The sequence below is a fragment of the Xenopus laevis genome, chromosome 6L, assembly GCF_017654675.1.
Source record: "Xenopus laevis strain J_2021 chromosome 6L, Xenopus_laevis_v10.1, whole genome shotgun sequence".
NCBI lineage: Eukaryota > Metazoa > Chordata > Amphibia > Anura > Pipidae > Xenopus > Xenopus laevis.
Window position 1 is genome coordinate 111,051,797 of NC_054381.1, and position 16,433 is coordinate 111,068,229.

Genomic DNA, 16,433 nt, shown 5'->3' on the forward strand with positions numbered 1-16,433 from the left:
ATTTTCTCTGTATACGGACTGTCCGCTCCCCTGAGCTTGAGGCCTGGGGCAGAATCACGTGGGCCCCTACTTTACTTTGGTGAGTTCTCTTACTACAATTGGATGTTTTTACTCTAACATATATATACTTGTGATTACTAAGAAATGTTACATTGCACCAGTGCAGCTGCCCAAAGGAACCAATCACGTCTTTGCTTTTGTTTCCTAACTGCTAGTAGACTCCTCAAAACTAACTGCTGGTTGGTGGCTATGGACAACTGCACAATGTTCATTATTGAGCCCTGTGCTGATACTAATGTTAATGTGAAAAAGAAACCTTAATCAAGCACTATGACATGTGAATCCCTTCGTATGGTGAATGTGATCACCCAGGGACAAAGTAGTCGCTCGCGATGTTATTGGGCACAGTATACAGCAATAGGTCTTTACAAATCACTTTGTATTGACAGCCTCTCCTTGTTTCTATATCTGGAAAATCTTCTTGAAATCCTTGAGGTTGTGCAAGGGTTCAGCCTGTACCATTTTTCAAGGGAGTACCATGTTCTTAGGAGGGGTAATCAGTGTTATGTTGTGTATGGAAGGCACGAGGCAAGAATCCCCTGTCTTCGATCTTTACAACTCCATTATTTCTCAGTTCTTTTGTCTTGGAACGAATAGTGAATGTTGTTGTTACTGTATATTGAAGGTCCTGCGTTTCCAGCCATAGGAAGTGGTGACTATGATGAAATAAATCCATGGCAATGTTCATAGGAGCCAACATGAGTGGCCTTTGGCAGCACGGAGTCCTGAGACAAACCATATACAAGTTAGGATCTCGCCTTTAGAGCCAGACAACTCTCCAAGGAGCTTCTATGAAAGTCCATTGTTCTGTATTTATAGCAACACTGAAAGGATCACACGTTTTTATCCTTATTAACTGGAAGGCACCAATAGAAATAGATCTATTATTTAAGTGCAGGAATGAGGATCTGAATAAAGCCCTGCCGTGTTACCTGCCTAATGTTCTTCAGCTTCCCTGGCAGTGGTCCGTCAACTCTAAAAAAATATTCTTCTTCTGCCTGTTCCACATTTTGTATTTACTAAGCTCATTCTGGCGTCCTAAACAAAACTGCCACATATCCGTGTTTTCTGCTTCCCAACTTTTTTTTTTGTAGGACTTTTAGTTCATATTTCTTAAGACATTGTTCAACAAAGCAAATAAAGCATCCATTTTAAACTGCAGCTTGTGTTTATGTCCAGTTTGGGGATGTGTTGTACTGGGAACCAGTTCTTTATGAACCCCATAGTGTTGTGGTGCTTGGACCCTTGGAGAGGGAGGGGTTTAGAGTAATGATTAATGTGAATGATGCAGCCTCTCCGACTTCTTTTCTCCTCAATGGGACCAGAGCAATAGAACTGAGAAGAGATGCGTCAGGAGATGCTTCCTGCATCAGTAAGTCTGACAGCTCCTGTTACACTCTCATGATATTCACAGTGTAAAAACGAAGATCTTGAAATACTAACATACTCTTACCATTATGCACATGGGTGGGTAGATCTCCTTTACACATTTGTATAGTTAGACTGTTAGTAGAATGTCTCTTGAATTCATGCAGAGGAAGAGAAGGACAGATATGCAGAATAACAAGATCTTTGGGCCCCGGTCCAGCAGCTCGTTGGATAATATATATGAGCCTTGTGTAGATTTGCACAATGGATTTCCTGGAATGCTGTAACCTGTGTGGAACAAGGCCATACACCCTCTGCCACTCACATCGTTTATACTTTGAAAGGTGAGACTCACATCTGTCTTATCACCCACTAAATACACATAAAAAGCAGGTAACGTGCAGGTAGCTGGTAGCACTTTCGGGTGTTGGTAGAGATTTAGGCTGATGGGTCTGCTGGTTATTATGATCTTATCTATATCAAGTTTTACTCCTTTACCAACTGCTGATGACCTCACTTCCAGTTTCCAGCAGCAGCACTTCCTGTTTCTTGATGGTCATTCGGTGGTGGATAAGGCAGTTGCGGGCCGGGTAGTGGGTCAAAATGCAGGTTGCAAAAATTAGTTTGACACAGGACTCTACTTGGAGGAGCCTATCTAAATGGGAGAGGCCTGGGATGAAAGTGTTAACTTTGCCCCTTTATTTAAATTTTTATTCCTCATCTTTCTATTCAGGCGTCTCCTATTCATATTCCAGTCTCTATTCATATCAGTGCATGGCTGCTAGGGGAATTCGAATTGCTGAATAAAAAGCTAAAATAATGGAAATTCCAAAGTTTCGATCACATCATAGTGATATGAAAGGGGGTTATTTATCAAAGGTAACGTTTGTGAGGTTTTTTTCTACCTCAAATAAACTCACACCTTGAATACTTGCTTATTTATGAAAAATACGAATGTTAACAATTCCATTGAATGCAATCAGGGAAATAACTTGAATACCTCGAATTTATTGTGTTTATAGGCTAAAAATTGAGTTTTCAAGCGCAAACCAGCATAAAAAAACACAAAAATCAAAAAGCAGGCGTCACGGTGGAATGGAAAAAAGGTAAGCAACAGGAACGTCCGATGGTGTCACAGCGTTCGTCCGACGCGTCACAACTGACGGGTGCAGCCGCTGCAAGCTGCATCTGACAGTCGTGTCGCATCGGATGAACGATGCAACTTCACCCGACATTTCCATCTCTTACCGTATTTCACATCCGTTGTGACGCCTGCGTTTTTGCACATTGCGCCAAAATCACTTGTGGAGTTCCTCCTTAAAACCATGTGAGTTCATTCGAGGTGAAAAGCTCACAAAGCTCTAAAATTCGACCTTTGATAACCCCCTAACTGTTGCTCATGGAGAAAAAAGGTTGGTGATGCCCCTCCTAAAGACAATGCCTGTTGTGATAAGGGTAAGATTCCCTCTGGTTCTGGTCAATGTTTTCAAGTGTCTGGAACACCCTGGCTTTAGTCATAATACAAGCCTCCATGTTGGGGTTTCCCCTCGCTCGTTTGCTTGGCAGATAACAGCAGCCTATGGATGGCCAGCTTTACTGCCGACTCCAGACCAAGCTGGCAGCTTGATGGCCCCTAAATGGCAGCCTTCCAAAGGTCTTTACCCGCTTGAGAAAGCCCCAGTGTGGTGTAACGAGTTGCAGTACCCAGGTGGGATCACTCCTTAGGTTGGACTTTTTTTTATGCTTATTTCAAACAACGAAAAAAAATCGTGAAAATCTGTAACCTGCCAGTACTTCATGACCCGCTAGTTTGTGAAATCGGTGAAGCAGTGTAAGATTGTGAAAAAGATTCGGAGGTTGCGTTGCACTGTGGAGCGCACGCACTATAGCAGACTGTGCTCCATCTTGGATCCTCGTGAAAAGGACATCGGCAGAGAGGTGAATTTGTGAAACAGGCTTGAGGCTGTGGAGAGTTCAAACCCGGCTGCGCCCTCGAGGAATACCGGAACCTAGAATCTGGTGAGACCAATCCAATCTCTTTTGGGCGGCTTTTACAGCGGACAAGGAGGAGGGAGTGGGGGACGCCCCAATACATCTCCTAGGAAATGTACTCTCCATATTTAGCCATTCATTGATCTGCCTGTTATTCCACTGAGTAAAACACTCTGCATACTTCACTGCTTCACCATATGGCAAAAAAAATCTTAATCACAACCCCAATCGAAAAAATTTTCATCTTGCTGAACTACAACTCACAACTTTTTTCCCCGTTATTCAAATTACAAGCATACACCACAAACAAGGAACAATTACTTGATTGTTTCCTTCCTGGATTTAATCTTTAATTGTTTTTATGTATATTTAGTCATAATTTCTTTCATTGTGTTTCCTGGCCAGCCGGTGTTTTAGAGATTATATGTAAATAATAAATTGTACATTTATTTAATCCACCTTCTCTCTGTTTTTTTGTATACTGAAATGTATCCTGAATGGGACCTTGGGGATTGAAGGTGCTGAATAACCTTCCCCTTTGTGTCACAAGACCCTTATTTGCTACAGCCGTGCAATGAGCAGTCAGATACTGTATAATGTAAGCGCTTCTGGACAAGGCCGCAGTATAATCCAAAGTCTGATGTGTCCCAGTGCGTGAGATCTGCATGTCAATGTGTGTGACTGAATTTAACAGACTTGGGCAAACCTTTACTTTCAGGAGCACCTCATTGTCCTGAGAAGCCGACACAAAACCACATGTAGTGTAGAAACAGGTGCAAATGTAAGAAACATGACGTGGATGAGCTTAAATAGTAAATCTGCATTAGATACACAACTGCTAAGTCATATTTACCAACTAAGCTGCTTTCTATGCAGGTTTCCTTGACTTGTGAGTTTCACAAAGCACATTAAAGTGTATCCTCAGTATGAATTCAATATAATGTACCCACAGCCTTTGACTTTACAGATGGACTGGAGAGGGAAACCTTGATCTTTAGTATAAATGATGCAGATTTGGGTTTATTCTGGCCCAAATATTACACTGTGCAAATGAAGTAGTGGTATGGGATCAGTTTTCCAGAAACCAGTTATCCAGAAAGTTCCAAATTACAGAATAGCGGTCTCCTATAGACTCCACTATAATCAAATAATCCAAATTTGTAAGAATGATTTCCCTTTTCTCTGTAAGAATAAAACAGTAGCTTGTACTTGATCCAATCAAAGATATAATTAATCCTTATTGGAGGCAAATCCAGCCTATTGAGGTTATTTAATGTTTAAATGACTTAAGGTAAGAAGATCCAAATTATGGAAAGATCCATTATCCGGAAAACCCCAGGTCCCGACGATTCTGGATAAAGGGTCCCAGAGCTGTATAATGGGATCAGGACAAAGTGAAAGACTGAGGACTAATGCTAGACTCCCATTAACTCTATTTTATACAAATTTTTGAAAATGATTTCAAACTTACAAAAAGACCAGTTAATGTGGAAAACTCCACATCCCGAGCATTCTGGATAACAGGTCCCATACACTTTTATAAATCAGCCCATAGAATTAAGCTTCACCAAGGCTGCAGGGAGATTATAAAATATTTCTTTGCACAGAATCTTGAGTGTCAGTGCTGAGAGTACAGGCAGTTAGATTTATATTTACTGTATGTAACAGAGCAGTGGAGTTGGTGGCAGTCAGTAAAGTGCAGGGTGTAGTTGTATTACTAGTGAGAAGGTTTAAGGAATATTTGTAGTTTCTTTATAAAATAAAATGGCACAATGACACAGGCTCAGTTCTAGATTTAGACCCAAACTCGCACAATATCCTCATTTATGTTGCCAGGGAGATTCTTGGATAAACCAATATCAGCTTCCTAGCCACTAGATCTTTGGTTTCTTCCAAAAAACAGACACCATCTTCAGATGAAATGCCTTGTATGTTGTGTTCTTTCAATCAACATATTTATCTTGCACTCAGATTCATTGTACAGGCTCCAGTATGTTGTGTTTTGTACAACTCTCTGCAAACTAAAATGAGCCATCACCCTATTAACCAGAAAACAACCCCTCACTAAAGTTTTAGTCTGTTTCAGGCTTTTCCTCCCATAGGGAAATGTTGTCTCAGGCCTGTAATCCAAGCAAGCAGAAGAGAGCTCTGGAACAGGAAATACAGGCAGGGGAAAAGGAAACATGTGACTGCTTTATAAGGGATGTGCACAAATACAGGAAGCCTTGTGCTAGACCTGTGACCCATATGTACTCGACACTATACAAGTGGGGGCACTAGGACTGCTAAACCTGACCAGCAACTAACTGAACTGTCCAGTTCCTTCCGACAGACACGCTAAGGTTTTGTTTTTTTATTAAACTCCGAATGCCAAAAACCTAAAAAATTCTTGTTTTACTATAAAATCCAATTTTTTAGTGAAAAAAAACCAAACACTAATTTTTCAGTATTTACTGTATTATAAACAGAGGATGGAAAATGTCCGAATCCGAAATCTCAGAACTGCGGAGGTTGCATATGAATCAATGGGAGAATGGCCGAAGATATCCTGATCTCCCCCGGGTTTAGTGCAATAATCCAAAGATTTCAATAAATATTGCATATGCAAATTAGGGGTGGGAAGGGGAAAATATTTTTTACTTCCTAGTTTTGTGACTAAAAGTCACATGATTTGCATATGCAAATTAGGATTTGGTTCAGCTGGGCAGAATGATTAGATCGAATCTGAAAACTGCCAAGAAAGGCAGAATCCGGGCCAAATTCTGGATTCAGCGCATCCCTAGTATGTTTACTCCATACTGGCTGAGACTTGAGCAAAACAGCCATGTATGTACAAGTATGGGACCGGTTATCCAGAATGCTGGGAACCTGAGGTTTTCTGGATAACGGAACTTTCCGTAATTTGGATCTTCATACCTTAAAGGGGTTGTTCACCTTTGAATTAACTTTTAGAAGGACGTAGAGAGTGATATTCTGAGACAATTTGCAATTGGTTTACATTTGTGGTTTTTCAGTTATTTAGCAGCTCTCCAGTTTGCATAGGAGAGGTCTGAATAGAAAGAGGAGTAATAAAAAGTAGCAATAATAATTCATTTGTAGCCTTACAGACTATTTGTGTTTTAGATGCGGTCAGAGCTGTGTTTTAGATGCGGTCAGAGCTGTGTTTTAGATCGAGTCAGACCCCATTTTAAAAAACGATTAAAAAAAAATTAAGACCAATTGAAAAGTTGCTTAGAATTAGCAATTCTATAAAATACCAAAAGTTAACAAATGTGAACCACCCCTTTAAGTCTAATAGGAACTAATTTAAACATTAAATAAATCAAACAGGGTTATTATTACAGAGAAAAAGGAAAAATTAAAAAATTTGGATAAAATGGAGTATATCGGAGACGGCCTTTCCATAATGCGGAGCTTTCTGGATAACAGATCCCATACCTGTATTGCACTAACACCATATTTATACAGTACATCCTGCTCTATATCACACATCCTTTCCATCAGTGCAATCTCAATAGTGCAATTCTGAAGGCATTCTATAGTCAAGAATAATTAAAAGGTAAAATTATACCTGCTGTCCCATCTATATCCATGCAAAGCTGTGGTGGCTCTTCTAGCTACTGGTTACAGGGTGGAGGCCTCCGCCTGCTTTCATTGGTCACAATCCTTGTTACATGTGGTTTCCCAGCAGCAGAAGTCACGTCCCACAGTTTATAATCCACTGAAGATGCCACGTTAACTACCACTATAGTGCCATTGTGAATGGGGTTTAATAACAGATACAATACAATATTAAAGGTGGTGGGTATGTCTGAAAAGAGGGGAAAAGGAAGAACATGTGTATTGAAACGTATTCAATTTTATTCAGACAAGCAAATCTACTTGTATTCCAACATGATGAAAGAGTGCGGCACTGCAGGGAGCACAGGCAGATATGTACATGGAGACTGCAAGTGATGCCCCTCACAGCTGAACGGGATCAAGTTAAAAAAACCTGACTTGAAGCCCTTGAACTAATCGATTTCCAGCATGAAAAGGAATTAGAGCAGAGGCGCTTCACAGCAACGTTGCCTGCCAATACGTACAGCAATATGCTGCATTAAAGAATTAAAAGCAGTTTCTAATGTAGTGTTAGCACGGAGCCCTTAAAGGAAAATACCACTCCTGTCCTCTCTCATGTTTTTACACACATCCCAAAAAAAAAAAAAAAAATCACACATTAAGAAACAGGGGAATAATACCTCTAATAAAACCCCATTTGCACCCAATACTGGAAATGGTTTACAATGGTTTGGAGGAAGATTACAGGGAGTCACTGCAGTTTGAGGCATTTTTTAGTCGGCAATTATAAATTCTTGCAGCTCATCTTCAGCATAAACATATTCCCTGCTAGTCAGCACAGCACTGTAAACGATGTTCCTATATTGGCTATGCCTTAAAGGGATGGTTCACCTTTCAGTATGTTATAGAATACTTTTTAATTGGTCCACATTATTTATTTATTTTATTATAGTTTTTGAATGATTTGCCTTCTTCTTCAGACTCTCTCCAGCTTTAAAATGGGGGTCACTGACCCCATCTAAAAACAAATGCTCTGTAAGGCTACACTTTGTTGTTATTGGTATTTTTTATTACTAGTCTTTCTATTCAGGGCCTCTCCTATTCCTATTTCAGCCTTTTATTTAAATCAATGTATGGTTGCCAAGGCAATTTGGATTCTAGCAAACAGATAACAACCTGCAAACTGGAGAGATGCCGAATAAAAAGCTAAATAACTCAAAAACCACAAATAATAAAACATGAAAACCAATTGCAATTTGTCTCGAAGTATCACTCTCTACATCATACTAAAAGAAAACTTAAAGGGAACATCCCCTTTAAGTGTTAATTTTAGCATTGAAAGAAAAAGGAACCTAGCAAACTGTAGGCTAAAAGGAATAGCAAATTTTAAATGAACCCATCCACCAATTCAAGTTTCATGATATCTCAGGAAGACAGAAGATTTAAGGCTTTGGTGGCAATCCTCTGAGAGTCTGTAGTTACTCTTCCCTCCCCGCATGGAGTAGGGAAAGAAAGCAAAAGGACAGTGATGATGCTGTCTTGTGTTTAAAGTGTAAGAAGGCCTTTCGTGGAAAGGGGAGCAGGTTAGTACGTGGAAGAGGCTGTGCTCAGGGCATCGTCGGTATGTTTGGTGCTAGCAGGGTGTATACTGGCAAAGTATTTCACATCGCTGTCAGGATCCATCTGTAGAGCCATAATGGTCTGTTCCACTGCTTCCTGGTGAGAGTTGGCAGAGGTCAGGAAGTATTCTGAAACACAAAAGGGCATAGGGTTAACATTAAACATCATACTAGTCACATGGCAGTTGTGAGTCTCCGAAAAATTGCAGAGAATGCCAGTTACCCAGCAATGGCTACAGACTTAAAGCAAAGTACACACATTTTTATAAATACAGGTATAAAACCTGAGAGGTTAAATGAGACAAACCTTTTTCCAGAAGGGTCTGCTTCAAGGTCTTTGCAAGGAGAACTCTCACATTGGGAACTCTGTCTGAAGCTAAATGCAGCAGATGAGGCATTACATGAATAGCAAACTGCTCCATGGGAAGGCAATCACCTTCAATAAGAGCCTACAAAAAGGAAGCAAATGAGACATTATGTATGATGATAAAACATAATTTAAAGCAAAAGAAAACTAAAATGTCCAAAAACAAACGTATTGTTAGACCTCGTCTATGCAACATGGCATCTGAGAAATATGATGTTTAACAGCGGTCTGCATGTAAGCTTCTGAATATTAAAGGGGTTGTTCGTCTTCAAGTTACATTTTAGTATGACGCAGAGAGTGATATTCTGAGAAAATTGGCAATCAGAGATGGGGCGAATTTGTCCCATTTTGTTAAAAATTCGCCCATCCCATTTCATTTTTTATTATTTGTTGTTTTTGAGTTATTTAGCTCTTATTCAGTAGCTCTCCAGTTTGCAATTTCAGCAATCTGGTTGTTAGGGTCCAAATTACCCCAGCAACCATACATTGATTTGTATAAGAGACTGGAATATGAAAGGTCCTGAAAGGCTTTTTTTTTTTCCTAATAAAGTCTTTTTTACTTTTACCTGAGCTACTGACTTACTATCAAATGGACCTCACCTCACTTTGAATTGTACAGTTTCCAAATTACCCTAGCAACCTTGGTAAGTCCAGGCAGGCCAGAATTTAAAGGGCCTGTTCACCTTTGGGGGGGGGGGCACATGGGTCATACCTGTTGCTTTTGAATCTGAGCTGAATGCTGAGGATCAATTGTAAACTCACTGAATAGTTATGTCCCACGTGACCCCCTTCAAGTCACTGACTAACCCAGAGTTAGAGAGCTGCAAAGCAGAAAGTAGTGTTCTGGCTATTAGGTTACACACCAAGTCACGCCTAGCTTTATACGTTACATTGTTGGCTAACTAACTATATTAGCAATATTATTTATTTTGCACAGCTTATCTTTTACCCAGTTTTTATTTTTACACTGAACTGTTCCTTAAGCATGAGTTAAAATCTCTAAGGTTTTTAAACAGCTATCCTTTTAAACAGCTGTCAGTAGCAGTCATGACAAGAAACAAGACAACAGGTAGTAAAAAATTTTGGGTACCATAAAAAAAACAAACAAAACAGAAGGGGTGATTTTTTCCTAACAAACATCAGTGCTATGACACAGTGTAACATCTTCAGTTAGTATATATATTCTCCAGATTCTGAGAAAATTAATAGGTCCCCGACTTTTTTACCCATGAGCCATATTCAAATGAATAAAGAGCAACACAAACATGGAAAAAGTCCCTGAGGTGCCAATTAAGGAGGTTAACGATTTGATAGCCTCTATATGGATTGGCAGCCAACAGGAGGCTCTGTTTGGCCGTACACTTGGTTTCTATGCAACAATAACTTGCCTCCAAGTAGGGATGCACCAAATCCAGGATTCGGCCTTTTTCAGCAGGATTCGGCCGAATCCTTCTGCCAGGCCGAAATGAATCCAAATTTGCATATGCAAATTAGGGGTGGGATGGGAAATCTCATGACTTTTTGTCACAAAACAAGGAAGCAAAAAATGTTTCCCCCGTCACACCTCTAATTTGCATATGCTAATTAGCATTCGGTTCGGTATTCAGCCGAATCTTTTGCGAAGGATTCGGGGGTTCGGCCGAATCCAAAATAATGGATTCATGCTTCCCTACCTCCAAGCCAGGAATTCAAAAATAAGCACCTGCTTTCAGGCCACTGCTTTGAGCAACATCCAAAGGGTTGGTGAGAAATATGTCGGTCATTACCGATATAAACAATGCACTGGATACATCTTACCATTAGAGTGGTTTAAATGCCATCTATACATCTCAAATCTAAAGGGCAGAAAAGACATCACACAATACCAGATGCAATAATCAAGCTCTTGGTATAAATAGCAGTTGCATTACTATTCCCAGCTGAAGATATTTTTGGAAGGAAACCCCAAGAAATGCTATTTTAGTATTTACAAATTCAGCTGCATCAAAGCAGAATGTAGAATAAGACACATTCTCACATAAGTAGTAGCGCAGTACAGCAAGAACAACAAAATCAGCTCACCTGGCAAATGAAAACAAATGTTTGCCGTCCAGACCATTTAGGACTTTGACAAAACTGCTCCACGAGTTTATTCAAAAGGTCTAAAAGTAGCAAGGGGTTGGAAGCCTGGTATAATTTCTTCACCATTTCACTCACCTACAAGGAAAATGAATTTATATTTGCATCAAACCGTTAAGGTTAGTTAGTGCTTAAGATAAAGGCATAACAGCATGTCCGTGGGATGATAAAGGCTGAAGTGAAATCAGGATATTAAAAAAGGGTTGTTCGCCTTTGATTTAACTTAGTATGATGTAGAGAGTTATCGTATGTGACTCTGGTTTTCATTCAGCAGCTCTCCAGTTTGCAATTTCAGCAATCTGGTTGTTAGGGTCCAAATTATTCTAGCAACCATACACTGAATTGAATAAGAGTGAAATATCAACAGGAGAGGGCCTGAATAGAAAGATGAGTAAGCAAAAGTAGCAATAACAATAAATGTGTAGCCTCAAAGAGCATTATTTTTAAGATGGAGTCAGTGACTCCCATTTGAAAGCTGGAAAGAGTCAGAAGAATAAGGTAAATAATAATAAAAAGGAAAAATGAAGGCCAAATGAAAAGTTGCTTAGAATTAGCCATTTTATATTCAGGACCTGGAGTTTTCCAGATAACAGATCTTTTCATAATTTAGATCTTCATACCTTAAGTCTAATCATGTAAACATTAAATAAACCCAATAGACTGGTTTTGCTTCCAATAAGGATTAATTATATCTTAGTGTGGATCAAGTACAAGCTACTGTTTTATTATTACAGAGATAAAGGAAATCATTTTTAAAAAGGAGTCTATGGGAGACGGCTTTTCCGTAATTCAGAACTTTCTGGATAACTGGTTTTGGTTTCCGGATAATGGGTCCCATACCTGTACTTAAAATAAACTAAAATTAAAGATGAACCACCCGTTGAATACATATACTCGTAGTCTCAATTTATACCAGTTTGATTCATTTCAGTAGAGATTACCTACTTAGAAATAATCAAAAAGATTTAGGGAACTTATGTTTGCTCCCTTTGCCCTTAATATGAAATAACTTTTTTTTTTTTTATAAATGGACAGCAATAGCATTTTAGGGGAGGCAGCATTTAATAAGACTTTACTACGCTGAAGGGGTTCATTAGCATAGCTGTGGGTAGAATAAGTAGCGCTAACTAATAGCATAGTAGCATGAATAAAAGTAAAAGGAAGAAAAATGGTTCTTACCAGCTTATAGGAAATCCAACGAACAGAAGAGATTCTGTCTTTACACAAATTTACAGCAATTGGCAGTAAGTAATCATTAATATCTCTTGCACTGTACAGTTCAAGAAGCAGAATCAGCTGCCTAGTAAGAACAAATGAGAAGTCAGTATAGGCATGCAAACAAGAAGAGTTTAACCTACAATTTAAAAATGTCTCGTATACAAGCGCGGTTGGAGAACGGTACATTTCTAGAAGGAATCCAAATAAATTCCCTGCAAAGTTCCCAAGCATTGCTGGAGCATCTCGCTAATGTTTCTTAGGATTGCGTGTGACTGGGGATTAACATGCTTATGTGCACATCCACACACCTTCCTACACGTGTACAGATAACTTGTTGTTTTTGCAGTTTGCATTTGCATGAACGAATAGAAGAGCTGCAGCTCCTTTTCACTGCAAACCACCAGGATTCAGTTTCTTATTTCAACAGTACTAGACGACCGACTGCACATGTGCCAGTTGTGGGGCCATTTAGACCAATCATTTTGCTGTCCTGGTGGATAGTTTGTGGATAGTTAATGGATAGTTGTACGGGCAGCTTTCTTTAACTACCACTTGTGCTCCGTCTTAGTATATACGGACATTGATCTTGACCAAGTACTGCACCCAACAGAACTGATCACTATGGGAAACAGATTTTCAGTCCCTTGGATTTGTTGTGTAACCTGTTTAAAGGGATTCGGTCATGATTTTTATGATGTATTTTTATTTCTAAATTACACTGTCAACACTGCAAATAATTCACTCTACAATATAAAATTTCATTCCTGAACCAGCAAGTATATATATTTATATTTTTAGTAGTAATATTGGTGTGTAGGCAGCCATCTCAGGTAATTTTGCCTGGTCATGTGCTTTCAGAAAGAGACAGTAACTGAATATGATGCAATGGGACCTGGATTTTACTATTGAGTGTTGTTCTTAGACCTACCAGGAAGCCGTTATCTTGTGTTAGAGAGCTGCTATCTGGTTACCTTCCCATTGTTCTGTTGTTAGGCTGCTGGGGGGAAAGGGTAGATCTAAACAGTACAGCATTAAAGAGGAACTGAAGTACATCAGAGTACAAGTCACATGACTGGGGGCAGCTGGGAAACTGGCAATATATCTAGCCCCATGTCAAATTTCAAAATTAAATATAAAAAAATATGTTTGCTCTTTTGAGAAACTGATTTCCACTAGCAGCACTATTAACTGATGCGTTTTTTAAAAAAAAAAAAAAATTCCCATGAAAGTAACCCTTTAAGCATCTCTACTCACTTGCTTACAGAATATTGAATAACTCCTCAAATTCAATTAATCTGTTACACTGCCCATGAAACGATAGCCTGAACCTGCTTATAGTGGTACATTTAAAGGATAAGTAAACCTTTAAAATAAATGAATGTGAAATAGATGAGGGTGCTATTCTAAGAACTTTTGCAATTTACATTCATTATTTATTTTCTTTTTTTACCTAACATATTACGGGAAATATGTACTGTTAAAATGAATGAATTTTGTTACAACAGCGCTGCCTGCTGGTCAGTTTCCCACCAGTCTGACCACCAAGTAGTCAAGGAAGTTGTCAGGAGAAAGAAAGAGGCTGCTCTGATGTTCTTCTGCTTTTTGAGAAATTTGAGATTTGAGAAAGGTTTCTATTTTTTTTCCTAAGCAGAAAACATCAGAGCAGCCGCTTTCTTTCTCCAATTTTGCTCAATATTTCTCATTCCATGTTGGGGTAAACCTAGTAATTCATTTAGGAGTCATTATTCAGAATGGTCCTGGATTTCCCTAAAAGTTTTCTGCCAATGATCCCTCTACAGAAGTTTAGATTGCTATTTAATTTGCCTTTTGCTTTATGGAGATGTTCTCTAAACACTACACATCAAACCTTTTTAATAATGTCCATAACTAGTGCAGGGGCATAAAATGTCCTCGTTTCAAGTCCATAACCTAAAACATTTTGCAAAAACATACAGGTATCTGCCAAAATAAAAACCTAAACACAGTTATGAGTTAACAAAGCTGTAACAAACATTATATACATTTTAGAGCCTTTTTAGAAAGCTCAGTTCACTGTCATATAATGCTGGCTTTCAGCCTTGTCCCTTGCATATACAGTATATAGGGTTTAAATTTGCAAATCATCCCATTCTTTTTACTTTTTACACGGCCTCCCAACGTTTTGGAAATGAGGTTGTATATATGCCTACCTACGTACCGGAATACCTTCAGACACAAAATTGCAATCATTGGAGAGCACAACAATCCCCTAAATGATCCTGAAGAGAATGGATGCATTGACATAGTCACTTATTTGTAATTATAAGTAAACTCAATCTAAATGGTCTGGGAGTTTGACAGAATGTATCTTTAGTATAGAGGTTACCAGCTATAGTCTAGATATTATTGTATGAAATCAATACCATAGTCACCTTCTACCTAACCAGTAAGTGAAAGCACAATTTGATACAGAATTAAGACATTTAAGCAAGAAACACCTACTCTGCTAGTTCTGCTCTAAAGCGCCAATTCCTGACATTATCAGTGACCAGGAACTCTTGCAGTTGATAAAGATACTCCCTCCTTTTGTCTTGCTGGAGAAGCTGCACATAAAAAAACAAAACAGAGTTACATGGACAAAAATAAAATCTATTGGAATTAACATAGTGCATGCAGGATGTTCAATTTTGATATCACTAACACCATGTACTGGCACTGTTCTGAGCTTCTTTTCATAAAATATATAAAGCTACTGGACCCCAGGCAATTTTTTTTTTTTTTTTTCAAATTTGTAGGTTGAGACTCAAAACGACGAACACATGCATACCTTTAGAAAGTCGTATAAATGCTTAAGGACGCCTATTCTAACTTCATCCAGATCTTTCAGAAATCCATTGAAGATGGGTAACAAGTCAGCAGCAGTCAGGGAACCACCAAGTATTAATGCAAGCTCATGAATTGAGAAAGCAAGAGTTCTCCGCACTTTCCACTGGCAGATCAGAAAATAGCAGAATATTAGGTCATTCCCAACACACTACAATATGCGATTAAAGGCTTTGATTTTTAACTTCTTTTAGAATTGTATTCATACCTGCATGTCAGCTGCCAGTGTCTCATAAGTATCTCTCAGACAGTGCCAGTTGTGCCTGCCTAATGTGAGAGCTACTCCTGGAATGCTATAGGCACAATGTTTGGCAATCTCTGTATCAACAGTCTGAGCGCGGGATGGGTCAGTCATGGATAAATACTGATCCAGTAAGGCTTGAGGTACAACATCCTGAGGTTGGGAAAAAAAATAGATTACTGGTAATTTGCTCTTACACTGAATCTATTACATGCAAAGTAGATGAGAAAGAAACAAAAGTGGCTCTTACTTGTACTTTCGACTTTTTCTCCTCACGGGGGCTGAAAGTGCTTCTGGTGCTTAAGTCAGCATCGTTATGGATGTAGCGCAATGTGGACTGAATGCACTGTAAATCAAAATACAACAATGCACCTGTTTCATTAGTTAACTACAATAGTACTGGATATTATCTATACAGTGCAGACATGTTTATGCAGCACAGAAATGATGCACATTCACATCACAGGTCCCTATCACATACATACAGTAGGGTCAGTTTAATCAGGAATAATTTCACCTGCCTGTATGTTTTTGGAGTGTGGCAGAGAACACAACCAGACACAGGGAAACATACAAGCTTCTTGCAGATTGATCAGATTTGCCCCTCATCTTACAGTCACACTTCTCACAAAGAAAAAGGACATTAAAAAGAATGAATTAGTAGTAAGGTTACCTCAACAGAATCACTTATAAGAGGAGCAGAGTCATCCCGGGAGATCTTACAGTTTATCTTTCCTGGCTCAGTCAGACCATGGTGATATCCTATTTCCATGTTTAAGAAAGACAGTTTAGATTCTTCCTGAGTTCCTAGGCTGGATGCTTTAAGGGCAGCAGTAAGGACATCAACTTGTGCTATAACAAAACAGAACAAACATGTAACGCAAATGCAAACCATTTACAATCACAATCATTGCTGTGAGAATGTAAGGAAAACATGAAAATAGATAAAAGCTTGGTGCATTTGGTGAGCAGAGAGCTACAAAATACAGTGAGCAGTCAGAGTGTTGTCTGTGGGTGTTGCGCCAAA

The 16,433-nt window shown here is 39.0% G+C and overlaps 1 protein-coding gene across 4 annotated transcripts in view; it reads right to left on the reverse strand.

The window, feature by feature from the left end:
• Positions 1-7,259: 7,259 nt before the first annotated feature.
• ppp4r1.L (protein phosphatase 4 regulatory subunit 1 L homeolog) overlaps positions 7,260-16,433 on the reverse strand; it is a 30,621-nt gene continuing 21,447 nt past the window's right edge. For all 4 annotated transcript variants that reach the window (XM_018267892.2, XM_041566363.1, XM_018267891.2 and 1 more), the window contains 9 exons: positions 16,080-16,258; positions 15,657-15,752; positions 15,374-15,559; positions 15,110-15,271; positions 14,785-14,885; positions 12,265-12,385; positions 11,029-11,163; positions 8,908-9,049; positions 7,260-8,729 (listed from right to left, as the gene is read on the reverse strand). In XM_018267892.2, coding sequence (XP_018123381.1) covers positions 8,566-8,729; positions 8,908-9,049; positions 11,029-11,163; positions 12,265-12,385; positions 14,785-14,885; positions 15,110-15,271; positions 15,374-15,559; positions 15,657-15,752; positions 16,080-16,258 — 1,286 coding nt within the window. In that variant the 3' untranslated portion in view covers positions 7,260-8,565. The remainder of the gene's footprint in view (positions 8,730-8,907; positions 9,050-11,028; positions 11,164-12,264; positions 12,386-14,784; positions 14,886-15,109; positions 15,272-15,373; positions 15,560-15,656; positions 15,753-16,079; positions 16,259-16,433) is intronic.